General features: G+C 52.1%; 2 protein-coding genes across 2 annotated transcripts in view; both read right to left on the reverse strand.

Moving 5' to 3' along the window:
• The window catches only part of LOC142251260 (ankyrin repeat and SOCS box protein 12-like), a 141,295-nt gene that overhangs the window by 80,325 nt on the left and 38,481 nt on the right, over positions 1 to 22,489 (reverse strand). The window lies entirely within an intron of this gene.
• MTMR8 (myotubularin related protein 8) overlaps positions 1 to 22,489 on the reverse strand; it is a 105,342-nt gene that overhangs the window by 16,343 nt on the left and 66,510 nt on the right. Inside the window, 2 exon segments of the mRNA XM_075323889.1 lie at positions 5,006 to 5,132; positions 20,717 to 20,842. Of these exon segments, the coding sequence (XP_075180004.1) occupies positions 5,006 to 5,132; positions 20,717 to 20,842 (253 nt within the window).

Consider the following 22,489-nt stretch of genomic DNA (forward strand, 5'->3'; position numbering starts at 1 on the left):
GAAACACCCTGCGCCGAGCACCGAGATAAGAACATCTTCCACGTCCTGTGGTCAATCTTGGCGGACGTTGGTATGCTAGCCTGTCTCATGGTGGCAACCACGTCCTGAGGTAATCCTGACGACACTAGGTTCCAGGACTCAATGCCACACCATCCGGTTGAGGGCCGTAGAATTCAAATGGAAGAATGGCCCTTGAGACAGCCAGTCTGATTGGTCTGGTAGTGCCCCCGGTTAGCCTACCGTGAGGCACCACAGAACCGAGTACCACAACATCCTCGGCCAATTTGTAGCGACGAGGATGGCGCGGCCGCAGTCGGTCTTCGCAGTACTCTGGGCAACAATGCCAGAGGTGGCACCTAAGGTAGCTGGAACTGCGACCAATGCTGAACTAAGGCGTTTGCCGCCAGAGCTCGATGATTGTGAAACCGTGCCATGAAGCTGGCACATTGTTGTTGTGCCGTGACGCCATTAGATCGACGTCCGGCCTCTGTCAGCGGCGCCAGATCTCCTGAAACCCGTCCGGGTGAGGAGACCATACTCTTTCGGCCACACCTCAGCGACTTAGGAAGTCAGCTTCCTAGTTTCCACACTTGGGATGTGAATTGTGGATATGGTGGATGCCGTGTCTTCCACCCACATCAGAACCTGCCGGACTTCCTGGAAGGCTTGCCGGTTGCGCGTTCTTCCTTGGTGGTTGATGTATGCCACCGCTGTGGAGCTGTCCGACTGAAGTCGGATATGCTTGCTTTCCAGCCGCTGTTGGAAGGATTGTAGGGCAAGATACACTGCTCTGTGTTCAAGAACATTGATCTGAAGAGTGGACTCTTGCTGAGTCCACGTACCCTGAGCGCTGTAGTGGAGAAAAACTGCTCCCCACCCTGATAGACTCGCGTCTGTCGTAACTATCGCCCAGGACGGGGATAGGAAGGACCTTCTTTTTGACCAAGAGGTGAGAAGAAGCCACCACCGTAGAGATTCCTTGGCCGCCTGAGAAAGAACGACGACTCTGTTGAGGGACGTCGACTCCTCGTCCCATTGGCGGAGAATGTCCCATTGTAGTGGACGCAGTAAAACTGCGCGAAAGGAACTGCCTCCATTGCTACCATCTTACGTAGGAAGTGCATGAGGCGCCTCAATGTGTGCGACTGGTTCTTAAAGAAGAGCTTGCAGCCCGTAGTGAATGCTGTTTGTCTAGCGGCAGCTTCACTATCGCTGAGAGAGTAAGAAACTCTATGCCTAGATATGTTATCGATAGGGTCGGGGTCGGATCTGACTTTAAAAAGTTGATGATCCACCCAAAACTCTAGAGAGTCTCCAGCGCAACGTTCGGGCAGTGTTGGCATGTTTCCTAAGAGAGTGCCTTGACAAGTAGATCGTCTAAATACGGGACCACAGAGTGACCCTGAGAGTGCAGGACTGTGACTACTGCTGCCCTGACCTTGGCGAAGACCAGTTGGACTGTCGCTAGCCGGAAGGTAGAGCTACGAACAGAGGGTGTTCGTCTCCTATAACGACGCGTAGAAACGCTAGTGCTCTGGATCAATCGGCACGTGTGGATAAGCATCCTTGATGCCTAATGATGCTAGGAAATATCCTTGGGACCTTGAGGCGATGACATGGCGGAGGGATTCCATCCGGAACCGCCTGGTGTCCACGAGCTTGCTGAGCATTTTTAGATCCAGAACGGGACGGAACGGCCCGTTGTTATAGGTACCGCAAAGAATTTGGGGTAAAAACCGTGACCTTGTTCCTGAAGAGGAACGGGGGTCATCACTCTTTCTGCCTATAGAGTGCACCCTGTTTGCAGAAGAGCAGCGGCCCGGCCGGGAGGTGGAGAAATTCTGAAGAATCGAGTTGGAGGACGAGAAGTGAGCTCTATCCTGTACCCGTGAGACAGAATGTCTCACACTCAATGGTCATTGACCTATGGCAGCTAAATATCGCCAAGGCGGGAGAGCCTGCTACCGACCGAGGCCGCAAGTCATGAGGAAGCCGCCTTGGAAGCGGGTTTTCAGACTGTCGCTTTTTTGGGCGAGACTGAGCCCGCTAAGAATCTTAGCTCCTCTGATCCTTTTGAGTCCACATTGGACGAGGAAAAATGGGACCTGCCCGAGCCTCGAAAAGGCCGAAAACCCCGACTGCCTCTTGCTCTGTTGGGGTTTGTTGTGTCCGGGCTGAGGAAAGGATGAATCCTTACCCCTGGACTGTTTGATGGTTACATCCAACGCTCACCAAACAGTCGGTCAGCAGAAAAAGGCAACTGGTTAGGCAACCTTTTTTGGAAGCAGAATCTGCCTTCCATTCACTTAACGAGCAGACCAGGCTCTGCTTAAAAACACGGAGTAGCGGAGGCTACCGCCGCACGGTTCGCAGAGTCCAGGACAACCTGAATCGCGTAAGAAACAAATGCAGACATTTGAGAGGTTAAGGATGCCACCTGCGGCACAGATGTACGTGTAACCGTGTCAATCTGTGTAAGACAAGCTGAAATAGCTTGGAGTGCCCCAAGGGAGAGAATGCCGGAGCCAACGGTGCGCCGACAGCCTCATAGATGGCTTTCGACCAGAGATCCATCTGTCTGTCAGTGGCATCTTTGAGTTTGCAGTTCCATCTCCCACTGCAACTATGGATCTAGCTACAAGCCTGGAGATTGGAGGATGCCGCTCGGGACATTGGGTCCAGTCCTTGACCAAGTCAGGGGACAGGGATAACGTGTATCCTAAGCCGTTTGGAGAAGCGCATATCTGGATAAGCGTGGTGTTCCTGGACTGCCTCTCTGAAGGCAGAGTGGTCCAGAAAAATACGTGAAGCTGACTCCTCCACTGGAGGAGCTGTGAGAAATAACCCACATTCTATAGATGGACGCTATAAGATTATTTACTATGGCGTCACAATCAGGTGTATCCAGATTGAGAGCGGTCTCAGGATCAGAATCCTGAGCCGCTACTTCCGCCTCATTACACAGCGAGTCCTTCTGTTAGGACCCTGATGAAACCGAGGCCGCTCATAGCGAGCCCACTTAGGCTGTCTGGGACTGACGTCCGTGCAGAGCCGTGACTCTGGGATGCGTGTGACATTCCCGGAGCTGTTAGTTATTCACACTGAGGGGGGCCATGGATCAATGATTCAACAGTGCCCATATTGTGAGAGACATGTCCGGACTGCTAGGCTTCTAGTATCATAGCCATAGTCTCAGAAAAAACTGTCAGTAAATACTGCAGACACCGTCCTCATCCCCTGGCCATTAGTGCATACAATGGGAGTCTATGTACCTGCCGGCCGTATAGCCGTACATGCTGTACCAGCTGTATAGAAATACATGTGGTTCTGCACCTTTGTTTTACACAGAGAATATGCTGATAACTCCTCCGCATAATCCAGGAGGGTATATACAACGTGCGACCAAACAGTGCAATGTATATAGTACAAGCATATCTATAAGTGCACTTCTGCACTAGTGGGGTTAGCACCACAGGTGCTGCTTAACGCCTGTTACAGCGATTGTGTGACTATCAGAATGCCAGGGTCTTCCACACTTGTCTCTGTATCGTACAGAAACTGACACTAATGGCTGCCGGCGTCCTTGTAGAGAAGGAAGCCGTGGGCGTGCCTGAGAAAGTGCGGGAATCCGGATTCACAGTGCACACAGTGAGAGGGGTGGAGTATGCAAAACATACTCTAGCTCTCAGCTCTGCTCTATGCAGCGTCACGCCCCTACCCTGACTGTCAGGGCTGTGGGCGGTAACGAAGGGAGACTAGGCCCAGAAGCCGGGGACTCGAGTTAACAGCGCGGCCGCCGTAAAAGCGCGGGCCGCGCTGAAGTCCCCGGCGCACCACAAGTGCCAGCCGCGCCGCAGTTCCAGCGGCCGGCGCGACCGATTCATAGAAGTGGCCAGCGTCCCGCCCCTCTCCTGACTGGCAGGTCTGGGGGCGGGAACGAACGGAAGCAGGCCGCAAAAGCCGGGGACTCTAGTTATCAGCGCGGCCGCCGTAAAAGCGCGGGCCGCGCTGAAGTCCCCGGCGCACCACAAGTGCCAGCCGCGCCGCTGCCAGCGGCCGGCGCGACCGATTCCTGGAAGTGGCCAGCGTCCCGCCCCTCTCCTGACTGGCAGGTCTGGGGGCGGGAACGAACGGAAGCAGGCCGCAAAAGCCGGGGACTCTAGTTATCAGCGCGGCCGCCGTAAAAGCGCAGGCCGCGCTGAAGTCCCCGGCGCACTACAAGTGCCAGCCGCGCCGCAGTCCCAGCGGCCGGCGCGACCAATTCCCATAAGTGAGCCTGCTTCAGCAAAGCTGAATGAGGCCATGGCACAGGCGCCGCAGCGCTGATGTCCCCCGGCGCACTACAACACCCAGCATGCTGCGGTGTGAGCGCCAAATGCACGGGGACACAGAGTACCTTGAGGAAGCAGGGCCATGTCCCTGATGTACTCCGCTCCATCCAGCATCTTCTCCAGGGGCTGTAGATGGAGCACGGTCTCAGTGCCTGGAGACCGGTAAATCCCACTTCACCCAGAGCCCTGTAAAAAGGGATGGGGAAGGAATCAGCATGTGGGCTCCTGCCGCCGTACCCGCAATGGGTACCTCAACCTTACAAACACCTCCGACATACAGTGGGGTGAGAAGGGAGCATGCTGGGGACACTATATGTGTCCTCTTTTCTTCCATCCGACATAGTCAGCAGCTGCTGCTGACTAAAAAGTGGAGCTATGCGTGGATGTGTTGCCTCCTTCGCACAAAGCACAAAACTGGTGAGCCAGTGATCCCACTGGGGGTGTATAGCCAGAAGGGGAGGGGCCTTACACTTTTAAGTGTAATACTTTGTGTGGCCTCCAGAGGCAATAGCTATACACCCAATTGTCTGGGTCTCCCAATGGAGCGACAAAGAAAAAATGTTTTAGAGCAATTAAGAGCGCAATTATGATAAAACCCCCAGATTATTTTTGGTAATTAAGGGGGGGAAAGATTGACTTAACCAGATCAGGACAAGGCCAACATTTTAGCTTACCTCCTCCATGTCAGTTTTATCGGCTTTCAAAGTAGCCTTTCTGTTCATACACTCCAGCAGGTGATCCAGCACTGACTGCCTCGGGTGCATTCCCTTGTCAAATCTGTTATACATTCCACACCAAAATCTGAAAATACATATAAAATTAGAAAACCCCCTTAAAGAAGGAATCAGACTTGGAAGACATTGTACAATGAAGACGTTGTATAGTCATGTCCAGGGGCGGACTGGCCCACCAGGAGGTCGGGAGAACCCCCGGTGGGCCCCTGCTATTGATGGCCACGCCCCCTAGGCCCCGCCCCCCTAGGGCCCCTATGGATATGTGCGAGAGGCCCTCCCCCGGCCGGTAATGTCACTATTCATATCGGCACATTGCCGATATGATTAGTGACAATCCCATTCCCTCTGCAGCGGCAAGCAGGTAGAGCGATCTCTCTGCTCTGCCTGCTGTCACTGTCAGTGCCGCGCAGCTCTGACTCATCTGCGCAGCCAGCGACACTGCAGGAGGAGGCAGTCTCAGAGCGATGACTGCTTCCTTCCTGTGCAGGTGCTGGCAGCATCGTGCTGCGGAGGACGGACCCGGCGTCGCCCCAGGCCAGGCTGCAGGAGCAGCAGCACGTGAGTATAGAAGGCGGGGGTCCTGGGTGGCAAGCAGGGGCCCGGGGGAAGGGGGGAGAGGGGCGGTTGGGCATGTGGAGACTGTGGGCAATCAGATCAGTAACATTAACCCTTATTCCATCGAAATGTCTGCACAGTCAGGGATGGGATTCAGACGGTTCTGTCTGGTTCTGGAGAACCGGTTGTTAAAATAGCAGCCGGTTCCCAGAACCGGCAAGAAACAGCTCCAGCGATCCGGTTCCCTGTATTAATGTGTGTTAGTGTCTCTTTAAGACACTGACACAAATTAATCGCTGTACCTCCGTATGCGCCGCGCTTCCGGGTTCAGTGGACCCTGACCCGGCGCGACGCGCTGACGCTGCAGAGGTCACGGCAGTGTGGTGAAGTAGCTCCTCCTCCTCCTGCCGTCTGTCAGCGGCAGGCCCTGTGCGCACTAGACGTTTTTGCTGCGTTTTTAACAGCGTTTTTTTGCAGAACACTGTGACATTGCTTCCCCAGCAATTTTTGGTGACCACAAAAACGCAGCATGTCAATTATTCCTGCGTTTTTCACTGAGTTTTCCACCCATTGAGTTCAACGAGATGTTCAAAAACGCAATGAAAAGAAGGGAATTTTGTTTACTTACCGTAAATTCCTTTTCTTCTAGCTCCTATTGGGAGACCCAGACAATTGGGTGTATAGCTTCTGCCTCCGGAGGCCACACAAAGTATTACACTTTAAAAAGTGTAACCCCTCCCCTCTGCCTATACACCCTCCCGTGCATCACGGGCTCCTCAGTTTTGGTGCAAAAGCAGGAAGGAGGAAACTTATAAATTGGTCTAAGGTAAATTCAATCCGAAGGATGTTCGGAGAACTGAAACCCATGAACCAAAAGAAACGATTCAACATGAACAACATGTGTACACAAAAGAACAAACAGCCCGAAGGAAACAGGGGCGGGTGCTGGGTCTCCCAATAGGAGCTAGAAGAAAAGGAATTTACGGTAAGTAAACAAAATTCCCTTCTTCTTTGTCGCTCCATTGGGAGACCCAGACAATTGGGACGTCCAAAAGCAGTCCCTGGGTGGGTAAAAGAATACCTCAATAAAAAGAGCAGAAACGGCCCCCTCTTACAGGTGGGCAACCGCCGCCTGAAGGACTCGCCTACCTAGACTGGCGTCTGCCGAAGCATAGGTATGCACCTGATAGTGTTTCGTGAAAGTGTGCAGACTAGACCAGGTAGCTGCCTGACACACCTGCTGAGCCGTAGCCCGGTGCCGGAATGCCCAGGACGCACCCACGGCTCTGGTAGAATGGGCTTTCAGCCCCAAAGGAAGCGGAAGCCCAGAAGAACGGTAGGCTTCAAGAATCGGTTCCTTGATCCACCGAGCCAAGGTTGACTTGGAAGCCTGCGAACCCTAACGCTGGCGAGCGACAAGGACAAAGAGCGCATCAGAACGGCGCAGGGGCGCCGTGCGAGACACGTAGAACCGGAGTGCTCTCACCAGATCTAATGAGTGCAAATCCTTTTCACATTGGTGAACTGGATGAGGGCAAAATGAAGGTAAGGAGATATCCTGATTGAGATGAAAAGGAGATACCACCTTAGGGAGAAATTCCGGAACAGGACGCAGAACCACCTTATCCTGGTGAAAAACCAGGAAGGGGGCTTTGCATGACAGCGCTGCCAGCTCCGACACTCTACGGAGCGATGTAACTGCCACTAGAAATGCCACCTTCTGCGAAAGACGTGATAAAGAGACCTCCCGCAGCGGCTCGAAAGGTGGTTTCTGAAGAGCCGTTAGCACCCTGTTAAGGTCCCAGGGTTCCAGCGGACGCTTGTAAGGTGGGACTATGTGGCAAACTCCCTGCAGGAACGTGCGGACCTGCGGAAGTCTGGCTAGACGCTTTTGAAAAAATACGGATAGCGCCGATACTTGTCCCTTGAGAGAGCCGAGAGACAAACCCTTGTCCATTCCTGATTGAAGGAATGAAAGAAAAGTGGGTAAGGCAAAAGGCCAGGGAGCAAAACCATTATCAGAGCACCAGGATAAGAAGATCCTCCAAGACCTGTGATAGATCTTGGCGGACGTTGGTTTCCTGGCCTGTCTCATGGTGGCAATGACATTTTGAGATAACCCTGAAGACGCTAGGAGCCAGGACTCAATGGCCACACAGTCAGGTTGAGGGCCACAGAATTCAGATGGAAAAACGGCCCTTGCGACAGCAAGTCTGGGCGGTCTGGGAGAGCCCACGGTTGACCCACCGTGAGATGCCACAGATCCGGGTACCAATCCTGAACTAATGCGTCCGCCGCCAGAGCTCTGTGATCTTGAGACCGTGCCATGAATGCCGGGACTTTGTTGTTGTGCCGTGACGCCATGAGATCGACGTCCGGCGTTCCCCAGCGGCAACAGATCTCTTGAAACACGTCTGGGTGAAGAGACCATTCCCCCGCATCCATGCCCTGACGACTGAGAAAGTCTGCTTCCCAGTTTTCTACGCCCGGGATGTGAACTGCAGAGATGGTGGAGGCTGTGACCTCCGCCCACAGCAGAATCCGCCGGACTTCCTGGAAGGCTTGACGGCTGCGCGTGCCACCCTGGTGGTTGATGTACGCGACCGCCGTGGCGTTGTCCGACTATATGCGGATCTGCCTGCCCTCCAGCCACCGATGGAACGCCTTTAGGGCTAGATACACTGCCCTTATCTCCAGAACATTGATCTGAAGGGAGGACTCTGTCGGAGTCCAGGTTCCCTGAGCCCTGTGGTGACCCTGACAGACTCGCGTCCGTCGTGACTACAGCCCAGGATGGGGGCAGGAAGGATTTTCCCTGCGACAGAGAAGTGGGAAGAAGCCACCACCGAAGAGAGGTTTTGGCTGCAAGGGAAAGAGAGACGTTCCTGTCGAGGGACGTCGACCTCCTGTCCCATTTGCGGAGAATGTCCCATTGGAGTGGGCGCAGATGAAACTGCGCGAAGGGGACTGCCTCCATTGCTGCCACCATCTTCCCCAGGAAGTGCATGAGGCGCCTCAAGGGGTGTGACTGGCCCCGAAGAAGAGATTGCACCCCTGTCTGCAGCGAAAGCCGTTTGTCCAGCGGTAGCTTGACTATCGCTGAGAGAGTATGAAACTCCATCCCGAGGTAAGTCAGTGATTGGGTCGGTGTCAGTTTTGACTTTGGGAAGTTGATGATCCACCCGAACCACTGGAGAGTCTCCAGAGCGACGGTCAGCTGTGTTGACACGCCACCCGGGAGGGTGCCCTGACTAGGAGATCGTCTAAGTAAGGGATCACCGAGTGGCCCTGAGAGTGTAGGACCGCCACAACGGATGCCATGACCTTGGTGAAGATCCGTGGGGCTGTCGCCAGGCCGAAAGGCAGTGCCACGAACTGAAGGTGTTCGTCCCCGATGGCGAAACGCAGGAAGCGTTGATGCTCGGGTGCGATCGGCACATGGAGATAAGCATCCTTGATGTCGATCGATGCTAGGAAGTCCCCTTGTGACATCGAAGCGATGACCGAGCGGAGAGATTCCATGCGAAACCTTCTGGTGCTCACATGCCTGTTGAGCAGTTTGAGGTCCAGAACGGGACGGAATGATCCGTCCTTCTTTGGCACCACAAACAAGTTGGAGTAGAAACCGTGATCATGTTCCTGAGGGGGAACGGGAATCACCACTCCTTCTGACTTCAGGGCGCCCACAGCCTGAAAAAGTGCGCCGGCCCAAGATGGGGGCGGAGATGTTCTGAAGAAACGAGTCGGAGGACGAGAGCTGAACTCTATCCTGTAACCGTGAGACAGAATGTCTCTCACCCATCGGTCTTGGACATGTGGCCACCAGGCATCGCAAAAGCGGGAGAGCCTGCCACCGACCGAGGATGCGGTTTGGGGAGGCCGAAAGTCATGAGGAGGCCGCCTTGGAGGCCGTGCCTCCGGCGGTTTTTTGGGGACGTGACTTAGACCGCCACGCATAAGAGTTCCTCTGGCCCTTCTCTGGCCTGTTGGACGAGGTCCGTTGCTGAGGTCCCTTCGGTTTGGACTGGGGAAAAGACGAGTCCTTTCCCTTGGATTCCTTAATAATTTCATCCAATCGCTCGCCAAACAATCGGTCGCCAGAAAACGGCAAACCGGTTAAGAACTTCTTGGAAGCAGAGTCTGCCTTCCATTCGCGTAGCCACATGGCCCTGCGGACTGCCACCGAATTAGCGGATGCTACCGCTGTACGGCTAGCAGAGTCCAGGACGGCGTTCATGGCGTAGGACGAAAAAAGCCGACGCCTGAGAAGTCAAGGACGCAACTTGCGGAGCAGAGGTACGTGTGACCGCATTAATCTCAGACAGACAAGCTGAGATAGCTTGGAGTGCCCACACGGCTGCAAAAGCCGGGGCAAAAGACGCGCCCGTGGCCTCATAGATGGATTTCACCAAGAGCTCTATCTGCCTGTCAGTGGCATCCTTGAGCGATGAGCCATCTGCAACTGATACTACAGATCTAGCCGCCAGTCTAGAGACTGGGGGATTCACCTTGGGACATTGAGCCCAAACCTTAACTACGTCAGAGGGGAAGGGGTAACGTGTGTCATTAAGGCGCTTAGTAAAGCGCTTGTCCGGAAATGCTCTGTGTTTCTGGACAGCATCTCTGAAGTTAGAGTGATCGAAAAACGCACTCCGTGTACGTTTGGGAAACCTAAACTGGTGTTTCTCCTGCTGCGAAGCCGTTTCCTCTATAGGTGGAGTTGGGGGAGAAAGATCTAGCACCTGGTTGATGGACGCTATAAGGTCATTTACTATGGCGTCCCCTTCAGGTGTATCAAGATTGAGAGCAACGTCAGGGTCAGAGCCCTGAGCTGCGACGTCCGCCTCATCCCCCAGAGAGTCCTCAAGCTGAGACCCCGAACAGCGCGAGGAAGTCGGGGAAGCTTCCCAGCGAGCCCGCTTAGCCGGTCTGGGACTGTGGTCCGAGCAGGAGTCCTCCACGTGAGACCTAGGGGCCACCCCGGGAGCACGCTGCGGCGCAGACCGAGAGGGGCCTGGAGGCGATGATCCAACAGTGCCCGGGGCCTGTGTAAAGATCGGTCTGGACTGCAAGGCTTCTAGTAGCTTGGCAGACCATTTGTCCATAGACTGAGCCATGGATTGTGAAAGTGACTCAGAGTTTCTCAGCAAAAACTGCAAACTCTGTCCCTCGCACAAGAGGTACAGGTTGCAAAATAACCCTTTGCCTTGGCACCCTTGCTCCTTGTGGATGACATGATGTTGTCTCCTAGGAGAGTGATCACTGAGGGTATATAGCCAAAAGCAAAACAACTCGGCATATATATACACTTCGGCACCCTAGGGGGACCAGCACCGGGTGACCGGTGTGGCTTACCGACCGCCCAAAGCGGTGTGTGTCCACCAGATTCCCTGCCTTGGGTCTCCCAGAGCTGCAGAGCTCGTTCCTGAAATCCTCCACCGGCAGAATGTGATGTAAAAATGGCTGCCGGAGCTCTCAGGGGAGGAGGGAGCCGTGGGCGGCGACTAGTAAAGTGCGGGAATCTGGTGCCCCACAGTGATCAGTGAGGGGGGGGAGGAAACCTAAAGTATGCTCCAGCCCTCACTGCCGACATCAGGTCGACCGTCCCGCCCTTACCCCTGACTGGCAGGCCCGGGGGCGGGAGTTATGGTACTAGGCCGCATTAAGCCGGGGACTAAATTTAATACCGCGGCCGACAAACAGGCGCGGTCGGCGCGGAAGTCCCGGTCGTCACAAAACCAGCAGCAGCTGCAGCGTCTGTGAGACAAGCGCTCCGTGCACCGTCCCCATGGGGACACAGAGTACCTTTAGATGCAGGGCCCTGTCCCTGATGATACAAAGTCTCCTGTCCGGCAGATTCCCACAGGGGCTGCGGAGGGAGCCCGGTCCCAGTGAATGGATGACCGGTGAGGATCCCACTTCTCCCAGAGCCGCTAAGGGATGGTGAAGGAAAACGGCATGTGGCTCCAGCCTCTGTACCCGCAATGGGTACCTCAACCTTAACAGCACCGCCGACTTAGTGGGGTGAGAAGGGAGCATGCCGGGAGCCCTGTTGGGGGCCCTCTTTTCTTCCAACCGATAAAATCAGCAGCTGCTGCTGACTAAAATGGGAGCATGAGTGGATGTGTGCCTCCTTCCACACAAAGCTTAAAACAGAGGAGCCCGTGATGCACGGGAGGGTGTATAGGCAGAGGGGAGGGGTTACACTTTTTAAAGTGTAATACTTTGTGTGGCCTCCGGAGGCAGAAGCTATACACCCAATTGTCTGGGTCTCCCAATGGAGCGACAAAGAAAACACAAATTGCAAATATAGCTGCGTTTCTATGACTAAAAACGCGGCTCTAAACACAAGGGGTAGGTAGTACAGTGACGTGTACAGGAAGAGGATTCCTTCTGTTGGTAAACACAGAAGTGTGAATCCTCCCGGTACCGGCACCGCCACTTCCATCTCCCGTGCGGCGCCATGTTCGGGCGGGAGATGGAAGCAGCTGCGAAGTCAAAAGTGAAAAGTAGAGAAAAAAAACATATCATACTCACCTGTCTGCAGCCTCCCGGTGCCATGTCCGCTCCCAGCTCCTCTCCCGGTACCGCCACCCCTGCTCCGGGTGTGTGCAGACGTCCAGGACACCACCGATAGCTGCAGGACCTGGCGCTGATCACCTGATGCGGTCACCTGACGGAATCAGCTGACAGTGACAGCGGTGACGCTGGCTTTTTACTACCCGGCCAGCTAAACTATCAGCTGATGCCGTCAGGAGACTTCATTAGCTGATTACCGCCGGGTCCTGCATTGATCGGTCTGACAGGAGTCTGCACGGAAGTGTGTATTTTTTTTTTTTTGCACTGATGCATCAGCTGATTGTATAAACGGCTTTTATAGAATCAGCTGCTGTGTCATGGAATTCACATCCTTGATCCTGACACATCATCTGAACGCTTTGCCTTCCAGCAAACCGATCAGAGGATATTGGATCCGGATTGGACAGCGTGGGACCCTTGACCCAGGATTACTGCGGAGGAGGGGGGGGGTTCTTTATTTCAATAAAGATGGAGTCACTAATTGTGTTGTGTTTTATTTCTAATAAAAATATTTTTCTGTGTTGTGTTTTTTTTTTATCTTTACTAGAAATTCATGGTGGCCATGTCTAATATTGGCGTGACATCATGAATTTTGGACTTAGGGCCACTTGATAATATACAGCTAGCCCTAACCCCATTATTATCCAGTGAGCCACCCGACATAAGGGCAGCTGGAAGAGTTGGATACAGCGCCAGAAGATGGCGCTTCTATGAAAGCGCCATTTTCTGGGGTGGCTGCGGACTGCAATTCGCAGAGGGGGTGCCCAGAAAGCTTGGGCACCCTGCACTGCGGATTCCAATCCCCAGCCGCCTAGTTGTACCTGGCTGGACTCAAAAATTGGGAGAAGCCCACGCCATTTTTTTTTTTTTTAATTATTTAATGAAATTCATGAAATAAAAAAAAAAGAGGGCTTCTCTATATTTTTGGTTCCCAGCCGGGTACAAATAGGCAGCTGGGGGTTGGGGGCAGCCCATAGCTGCCTGCTGTACCTGGCTAACATACAAAAATATGGCGAAGCCCACGTCATTTTTTTGGAGGGCAAAAAACTCCTGCATACAGTCCTGGATGGAGTATGCTGAGCCTTGTAGTTTTGCAGCTGCTGTCTGCTGTCCTGCATACACTAGTGGAGAATGAAGAACATATTGAAGGAAATGACAGCAGACCTTTTTTTTCAACAATCTTTAATGGCATTGTTCACTGATAAAAAAAAACGCACAAAAAACACAGTGTGAAAAAAAACCACCTAGTGCGCACATACCCTTAGTGTGCAGAGAGCCGCGGAGAACGGAAGACAGAGGAGAGGCCACCGGTGCTTGGAGCAGGTAAGCGCTCAGTGAGCTGAAGATGCAGGGAGAGGGGCCACATTAAGATGGCAGCTATATGTGGCTATATGGGGAGAGGAGCCGCATTACGATGGCAGCTATATGGGGAGAGGGGCCACATAAGATGGGAGCTATATGGGAAAAGGAGCACATGGGATGGGATCTGCAGGGGAAAGAGGCCATAATGGGATGGGATCTGCAAGGGAAAAGAGGCCATAATGGGATGGGATCTGCAAGGGAAAAGAGGCCATAATAGGATGAGATCTGCAGGGGAAAAGAGGCCATAATGGGATGAGATCTGCAGGGGAAAATAAGAATTATTCTTACCGATAATTCGGTTTCTAGGACCTTCCACGACAGCATAGGAGGTTGTCTCTCCACGCCCTAATTGGGACAGGAAGTTCAAGAGGTTTAAAAGGACCCTCCCACCTCCCACAGCCAGTGTCTTACAAAGAATCCATAGCATATGAGAAGTACTACACATTCAGGAATATATGAATACATAGGGGAGGGAATTACCTGCTGTCGTGGAAGGTCCTAGAAACCGAATTATCGGTAAGAATAATTCTTATTTCTCTAGTCCCTTCCACGACAGCATAGGAGGAATACCAAAGAATTGATACCTAGGGGGGGACCACAGCCTGCAGGACTTTCCTGCCAAAGGCCAAATCCCTGTTGGAATCCAGATCCAACCGATAATGCTTCGTGAAAGTATGGAGCGAAGACCACGTAGCCGCCTTGCAGATCTGCTCAGGGGAAGCCCCTGCCCGTTCAGCCCAGGAGACAGAGGTAGCTCTGGTGGAGTGTGCCGTAAATCCGGTAGGTGGAGAGAGATGCTGAGCGAGGTAGGCGTCTCTAATTGCCCGCACAATCCAGTTGGCGACGGTACTCTTAGCTACCTTCCTGCCCTTATTTCGACCAAAGGGCTGGATAAACAGGTTACTATCAAGGCGCCAAGAAGCAGTAACCTCTAGGTAGTGCAACACAGTCCTACGGACGTCCAAAGAATGAAACACTTCCTCACCGGGAGTCCGAGGATTCTGACAGAAGGAAGGCAGGATGATGGACTGAGAACGGTGGAAATCCGAAACCACCTTGGGAAGGAAGGAAGGGTCCAGCTGAAAAACAATGCTGTCATCTCTGATGGTCAGGTAAGGTTCCCGAATAGACAAAGCCTGAAGTTCTCCGACTCTGCGAGCAGACGTGATAGCCACAAGAAAGGCAGTCTTGTGAGAAAGAGAACGAATGTGACAAGAGCACAGAGGCTCAAAAGGTGACTGAGATAGTCCGGTAAGGACCATATTGAGATCCCAGCGAGGCGTCAGGACCCTCTGACGTGGACAGAGTCTACTAGCGGACACAAAGAACCGACGGATCCAACGATGATCTGCCAGAGCCGTGTCAAAGACTGCACTGAGGGCTGACACCTGAACTTTCAGGGTGCTAGGCCGAAGGCCTAAGTCCAATCCACTCTGGAGAAAGTCCAGAATCTGCGCAATATTAGGCTGAAGTGGGTCAGGAGGCCGAGAACCACACCAGGAGGAAAATTTCTTCCAGATTTTGTTGTAAATACTATTAGTCACTGGTTTACGGTTCTTCTGCAGGGTAGCCACAACCCTGTCAGAAAGCCCTTGGGCCTTCAGTGCCCGGGCCTCAGAAGCCAGGCAGCCAAGTTGAGTTTCTGGGGAGCCGGATGGAAAATCGGACCCTGGGACAGTAAGCTGGGGTCCGAACCTAAGAGGACTGGGCCGTCTATTCCTAGAGTCATGACCAGGCTGTACCAACTCCTCCGAGGCCACAGCAGAGCTACCAGTATAGTTGGGACCCCCTCGTCTCTGATCTTCCTCAGGGCCCTTGCGAGAAGAGGAAGAGGGGGGAACGCGTAAGCGAGGCAAAAGGACCAATTGTGGCAGAAAGCGTCTACCCCTAACGCCTTGTCCCGTGGGATCAGGGAGAAATATGTTGCGACCTTGCGATTCCCTGCCGAAGCAAAGAGATCCACCTCTGGAGTACCCCACCTTGCCACCAGAGAGCAGAACACCGCCTGATCCAGGCTCCATTCCCCCGGATGAACATCCCGACGACTCAGGAAATCCGCCTGAAGATTTTGTGAGCCCTTCAGATGGACTGCAGAAAGGGATAGCAGTGATTGTTCCGCCCATTGAAAGATCCGGGAGGACACTGATTTCAGGGCGCCTGAGCGTGTACTGCCCTGATGGCGGAGATGTGCCACTGTTGTGACATTGTCTGAATATACCAGGACGTGAGAGTCCCGGACGAGGTCCTGAGCCGCAAGGAGGGCTTCCCTGACTGCCCTGAGCTCCCGGTAGTTGGAGGACTGGGAGCTGACGTAAGGACTCCAGACCCCTTGAAATGGGGAGTTTGCCACCATTGCACCCCATCCTCGCAGGCTGGCATCTGTGGTCAGTGTAACCAGGGGTGCCTGCGTCCAGGCAATCCCCACCTGCAGGTTGGTGGGACGCAGCCACCAGAGAAGGGATGAGGAGACGGACCCCGAGAGGCGAAACCGTCTGTTTAGGGATGACGGGAGTCTGTCCCAATGTGCCAGGATATGATCCTGGAGACACCGAGAATGGGCCTGAGCCCACCTGACTGAGGGAATGCAGGACGTCATGGAACCCAGAGCTGACATAGCCGCTCGAAGCGTCGGGCGAGCCTGCCTGCGAAGCTTTGATATTTTGGCTAACAGAGCTACCTTGTGGCCCTTGGAGGAGGGGGTTAACTGTGATTTTTTGAGATTGGGAATCCATCCCAGGGACCGAAGGATTCTCAAAGACTTTTCCACATGGCTCCGGAGGGTAGGAGCAGATGGAGCCATGAGAAGAAAGTCGTCCAAATATGGAACCAGACAGATACCCTGCAATCTTATGAAGGCGACCACCTCTGCCATGATCTTCGAAAAGATCCTTGGAGCCGAGGAGATCCCGAAGGGAAGTACATTGAATTGGAAATTAAGCACTTCCTCCTCGTGTAGCACCGCAAACCTGAGGTATTGCCTGTGACCCGGATGGACGGGCACATGGAAGTAGGCGTCTTTCAGATCTATAGAGGCCATCTGGTGGTGTAGACCTATCAGGGGAATAGCAGATTTTACTGACTCCATCTTGAACCGCCGGTACCTGACCTGACTGTTTAGACGTTTTAAATTGATTATTATGCGGACGTCGCCAGACGGCTTCTTGACAAGGAAGAGGCGGGAGTAGTGTCCTACCCCTTCTTCCCGACTCGGGACTGGGGAAACGACCCCCGAGTGCATTAGTTCTATAATCTTTGCGTACAACAGAGTCTGTGAAACCTGCGACGCCAGAGCAGTGACTCGGAGACCTGGACGAGGGGGGGAGAGGAATTCTATGAGGAGACCTTCCGAGACGATCTTCAGAACCCATTGGCAAGTGGTTATGGACCGCCACTGGGGAAGAAACGCCGAGAGTCGTCCCCCCACCCGGGCCGAGTCACTGTTTGTCCTGCTGAGGACGTTGTTGATGGGGAGGGATGAGGATGTTTCTCCCTCTACCCTTAGGATAGCTCCACCTGCCTGCCTTCCCTTTCCCTCTGGGCTGGGAGGCCTGAGGCATCGAGGGACGAAAGGACCGCTTCCTGGTGGGTCTAGGATCAGGCAAGGCCTTACGATCGGTCGCCTTGTCCAGAATATCATCCAGGGCAGGCCCAAACACCAAATCCCCTTTAAACGGAAGGGAGCAAAGCCTCATTTTGGAGGTGGAGTCTCCACTCCAGGCCTTAAGCCAGAAGGCACGTCTGGCAGAGTTAGAAAGAACCGAGGTCCTGGCCGCCAGGCGGACAGATTCCACTGAGGTATCTGCCAAAAAACTGGTAGCCTTCATAAGCAAGGGAAGGGATTCCAGTAATTCCTCCCTAGGGGTCCCTTGGGAAATATGAGCCTCCAACTGGTCTAACCACCTAATTAGGGACCTGGATACACAAGTGGAGGCAATGTTAGCCTGAATAGAAGACGACGATGCCTCCCAGGATCGCTTCATCAGGCCTTCTACCTTCCTATCCATCTGATCCTTCAGTTGGGAAGTATCTTCAAAGGGAAGAGCCGTTTGTTTAGCTACCCTAGCCACCTGTACGTCTACTTTTGGGACCTCCCAATGTAATCCAGAAGGTTCTAGAGGAAACCGGCGTCTAGGGTCACTCCGTACCCGCCTCTCAGGAAATTCCCATTCCTGAGAGACAATATCCAGAATATTGGCATGAACTGGAAATCCTAACTGTTTGACTGATTTCAGGCCAGCAAACATTTCATCCTGGATTGAGGGAAGAGACTGCACTTCCTCTAACCCCATAGTGCTCCGAACTGCCCCAATAAGATCCCCCAAATCTTCTGAGGGAAACAGAAAGGACTGGTCAGACCCCCCAGAGGGAAATCCTTCATCAGGACCCTCAGAGGTGGAATCAGCGTCCTCCTGATCAGACGGGGTCGACTGGAGTCTCCTCTTCTTTGGAGAAGAGGGTCCAGGAGCAGGGCCAGGAGCAGGGCCAGGAGGAGGGCCAGGAGCAGGGAGGGAGGCCAGTGAGGCCCTAATCTCCTGTTTCATCATGGACCGCAACTCGTCTATCAGTGACGGTTGTTCGGCCCTAATAATCTGATCCGTACATTGTTGGCAAAGCTTTTTGTCCCATACTGTAGGGAGCTTCTTTATACAGACAGGACATTTTTTAATTTTTTCAAATCTGTCAGGTCTATCCGGCTTATCGGACTTGTCAGCCTTCTCTGACTTCTCAGGCTTCTCTGACTTTTCATTTCTGTCAGTTTTCTTAGTGGCCTTGTCCTCCTAGAAAACACAGACCAGAGAGCCATAAATCATCTGACTGAGACCTATGTCCGAGGGACCATCCCCCTCCATACTTACAGTAGCAGAGGGCACACTGGGTTCTGCAGATGCAGCTGCAGCGGAAGACATGACAGGGAGCACGGTTGCTTACCATGATCTGACGTCTTCACGGCAGCCCTTATGCAAAAGGGCCTGCCCCCCAGTGACGGCTGACGTTCCCCGCCTCCCGCATCCGGTCCCGGACAGGCCGTGTCAGCGTCGGCGTGTCCTCCACGCTGCCTCCGCAAACCGGAAGCGCTCAACCGGAAGTCGGCAAGACCGGAAGTCCCGCCCCCGGGAGTACTTACGGATCGCTCCGGCAGCGTGCATGCAGGAAGCGGCCGGCGGCTCAGGGAGGATGCCGGCCGGGGAGCTCAACAGCCTGCATCACCCCTCAGGAGGATCCGGAAGGCTGGAGCAGCGGTCCCCCACAGCGTGAGGGAACAGCAAGGGAGGAGCGGTGAAGGCCCAACCGATGCTGTCCGGCTTAAGGTAACAGGGGAAAGAAAAAAGGAAAAATATTATACTGTAGTTCGCCGGCCACCACAGCATAGGAGAAAAATAAAAACCTCTCCATGCCCCATGGGGACAGGAAAGACACTGGCTGTGGGAGGTGGGAGGGTCCTTTTAAACCTCTTGAACTTCCTGTCCCAATTAGGGCGTGGAGAGACAACCTCCTATGCTGTCGTGGAAGGGACTAGAGAAAGAGGCCATAATGGGATGAGATCTGCAGGGGAAAAGAGGCCATAATGGGATGAGATCTGCAGGGGAAAAGAGGCCATAATGGGATGGGATCTGCAAGGGAAAAGAGGCCACAATGGGATGGGATCTGCAAGGGAAAAGAGGCCACAATGGGATGGGATCTGCAAGGGAAAAGAGGCCATAATGGGATGGGATCTGCAAGGGAAAAGAGGCCATAATGGGATGGGATCTGCAAGGGAAAAGAGGCCATAATGGGATGGGATCTGTATGGGGAAGGTCGTCCATTCCAATTTTAGCAGGGCTCCTTTAGTAATAATTTTTAAAAATTGTAGAAAAATCATTTAATACAATATGACTGACAGTGACTGGAACAACTGATGCTGGACAGGAGAGTGACTGTACAGGAGGGGAAGCAGATTTTACTTTAAATTACTTGTATTGTTTGGTTGAGGAAATTGCGTGAAAATGGGTGTGGCTAACAATGGGTGTGGTTTTCAAATGGGCGGGGTTTACAGAGAATCTGTTAAAAAATTGAATCCCACCCCTGCTATATACAGTACGGTAACTGCATGGTGCTGGTGGGCCCTAAGATTGATTTTTCCTGGTGGGCCCCAGGTACTCCAGTCCGCCGCTGGTCATATCTGCAAATCCCCCTGTCCTGCAGGATAAATGAGGTCAGCTGGTTGGTGGAGAAAGCAATGATGTATTAAGTCAGGGAAGGCCAAATAAGAGATTGCAACCTCAATGTCAGGTTTCCAGCGCTTCTCTCCTGTGTGACTGGAAAACTGGATCCTCACAGAATGTGTGTTTTGGTTTTTTTTTTTTATTTTAAAATGGAATCTGCCAGCAGTTTTTTTTTATTTTTTGAGATACAATCTGGGAGCAACAGGGAGCCCAATTCCCCAGCGAGGTATCACTTTGCTTAGTTTTGATAGCAGGAGGGTTAGGTGTCACATGCAAGAGAGTCCAGCTAATCTGTAACTCCGCCCCCACCACTGGCAACTTGCTGACAAAGCACAGTGTGCACAGGAAACTGCCAATCAGGGTGTGTGGGCGTGGCTATATATAACTCAGCATTCTTAGCCCTGCTACATTTGCAACACAGAAAACAGGGATTCTATCAAAACTGCACCAAGCAGACCAGTATGTGATACATCGCTGGAATCAGGAGCTCTGCCTCTACATCATGCAGCTATCAGATTCCATACCAATACCTGCTCACAGATTCCCTTTAAAATAAAAATGTTCATTAGTAAGGCATATAATGACTTCTAAAACTTTAATATACTCCATCATGGCTAATATGCACTAGCAAGTGCAGGAGAAGCTGCAAAACCATACATTAGGGTAAAACTGCTCTAGAACAAGTACATTAGCCACTATTACCAGCATGGAGGAACTGGGTCGTTTGCTATTCAAAAAACATCAAGAAATGTCCATCTACTACATGTACAGATTACAGAGAAAGGTTTATTGACCATAAACTCTAGAGAACCTTCATACAACAAAAAAAAAAAAACAAAACAAAAAACTGTATAACGTGATTGCGCCACAAATAAATAATAATAGTAATAATAATAGTCCTCTGTTGCTGTAATGAGCAGCAACCTTTGGGAAGAACAGTTATTTTACTTACTTGAAGCAGAACGGGTAAGTATTTGGCTGGAGTGTATTATATGCATTTGATATATACAAGGGGTTCATAAACTCCTGCTTCCTTTGTAGAAGAAATGGCCATAAGGAATGAGTATTTTCAAAAATTCTGTTGGATAAAAAAAAAAAAAAAAAAAAAAATAAAAAATAAAATTCAGGATAAAGAAACACAACACACTATTATATATATATATATATATATATATATATATATATATATATATATATATATATATATATATATATATATATATATATATATTATATTATATATTTGCATGTATACATACACACGTTAATATATCGTGTGTATGTATACATTATAACATACTCTCAAATTATAATGTATGTATACATACACACGTTATATATAAACATATAACATTATAATACATACATACACATATATATATATATATATATATGAGAATTTTGTTACTTACCGTAAATTCTTTTTCTTATAGTTCCGTATTGAGAGACCCAGACCATGGGTGTTTAGCTTCTGCCTCCGGAGGACACACAAAGTACTACACCTAAAAGTGTAGCTCCTCCCTCTGAGCTTATACACTCCCTGGTAGCCAGTCCTAGCCAGTTTAGTGCAAAAGCTGAAGGAGAATAGCCACCCAGAAGTAGAACCGAGTAAGAACCGGAACAACCGGAGACTCTGTCCACGACAACAGCCGGTGATAACACACGGAACAAGAAAATTGCCAACAGGCAACAGGGAGGGAGCTGAGTCTCCCAATACGGAACTATAAGAAAAAGAATTTACGGTAAGTAACAAAATTCTCTTTTTCTTTATCGTTCCTTTGGGAGACCCAGACCATGGGACGTTCCAAAGCTGTCCCTGGGTGGGAATAAACAGAAAAAACTAAGAAGTAGGAAGAACCTAACTTCACAAATGGGCGACAGCCGCCTGAAGGATGCGTCTGCCCAAGCTCGCATCTGCCGAAGCATGAGCATGCACTTGGTAGTGCTTCGAAAAGGTATGCAGGCTAGTCCAAGTGGCAGCCTGACAGACTTGTTGAGCCGTAGCCTGGTGCCTAAAAGCCCAAGAGGCACCGACAGCTCTGGTCGAGTGTGCTTTGATCCCCGGCGGGGAAGGCACCTGAGTACTCTGGTAGGCGTCCGAAATGGTCGATCTAATCCAACGGGCCAAGGTCGGCTTAGAAGCAGGGAGGCCCTTGCGCCGCTCTGTGGTTAGCACAAAAAGAGAGGTGCACCGCCTAAGCGCAGCGTTGCGAGACACATAGATCCAGAGAGCACGCACCAGATCTAGAGTATGCAGCGCTTTCTCAAAGCGATGAACAGGGGCTGGACAGAAGGAAGGCGAGGAAATATCCTGGTTAAGGTGGAAGGGAGAGACCACCTTAGGAAGAAAGTCCGGGGTCGGACGGAGAACTACCTTGTCTTGGTGAAAAAAAAAAAAAGGTGACTCCGAGGAGAGCGCAGCCAAATCAGAGACTCTCCTGAGAGAAGTTATGGCAACTAGAAAGGCCACCTTTTGAGAAAGACGATACAAAGAAACCTCCCTAAGGGGCTCGAAAGGGGGTTTCTGCAATACCGTGAGGACCAAGTTAAGGTCCCAGGGATCCAAGGGCCGCCGATAAGGCGGAATGATGTGAGACGCACCTTGCATGAAGGTGCGGACCTGAGCCAGCCGGGCGAGACGCCGCTGGAACAGCACTGATAGAGCTGAGACTTGTCCCTTGAGAGAGTTGAGGGACAGTCCTAGCTGCAGACCGGACTGTAAAAA

Source organism: Anomaloglossus baeobatrachus, chromosome 9 (assembly GCF_048569485.1).
Source record: "Anomaloglossus baeobatrachus isolate aAnoBae1 chromosome 9, aAnoBae1.hap1, whole genome shotgun sequence".
Classification (NCBI taxonomy): Eukaryota; Metazoa; Chordata; class Amphibia; order Anura; family Aromobatidae; genus Anomaloglossus; species Anomaloglossus baeobatrachus.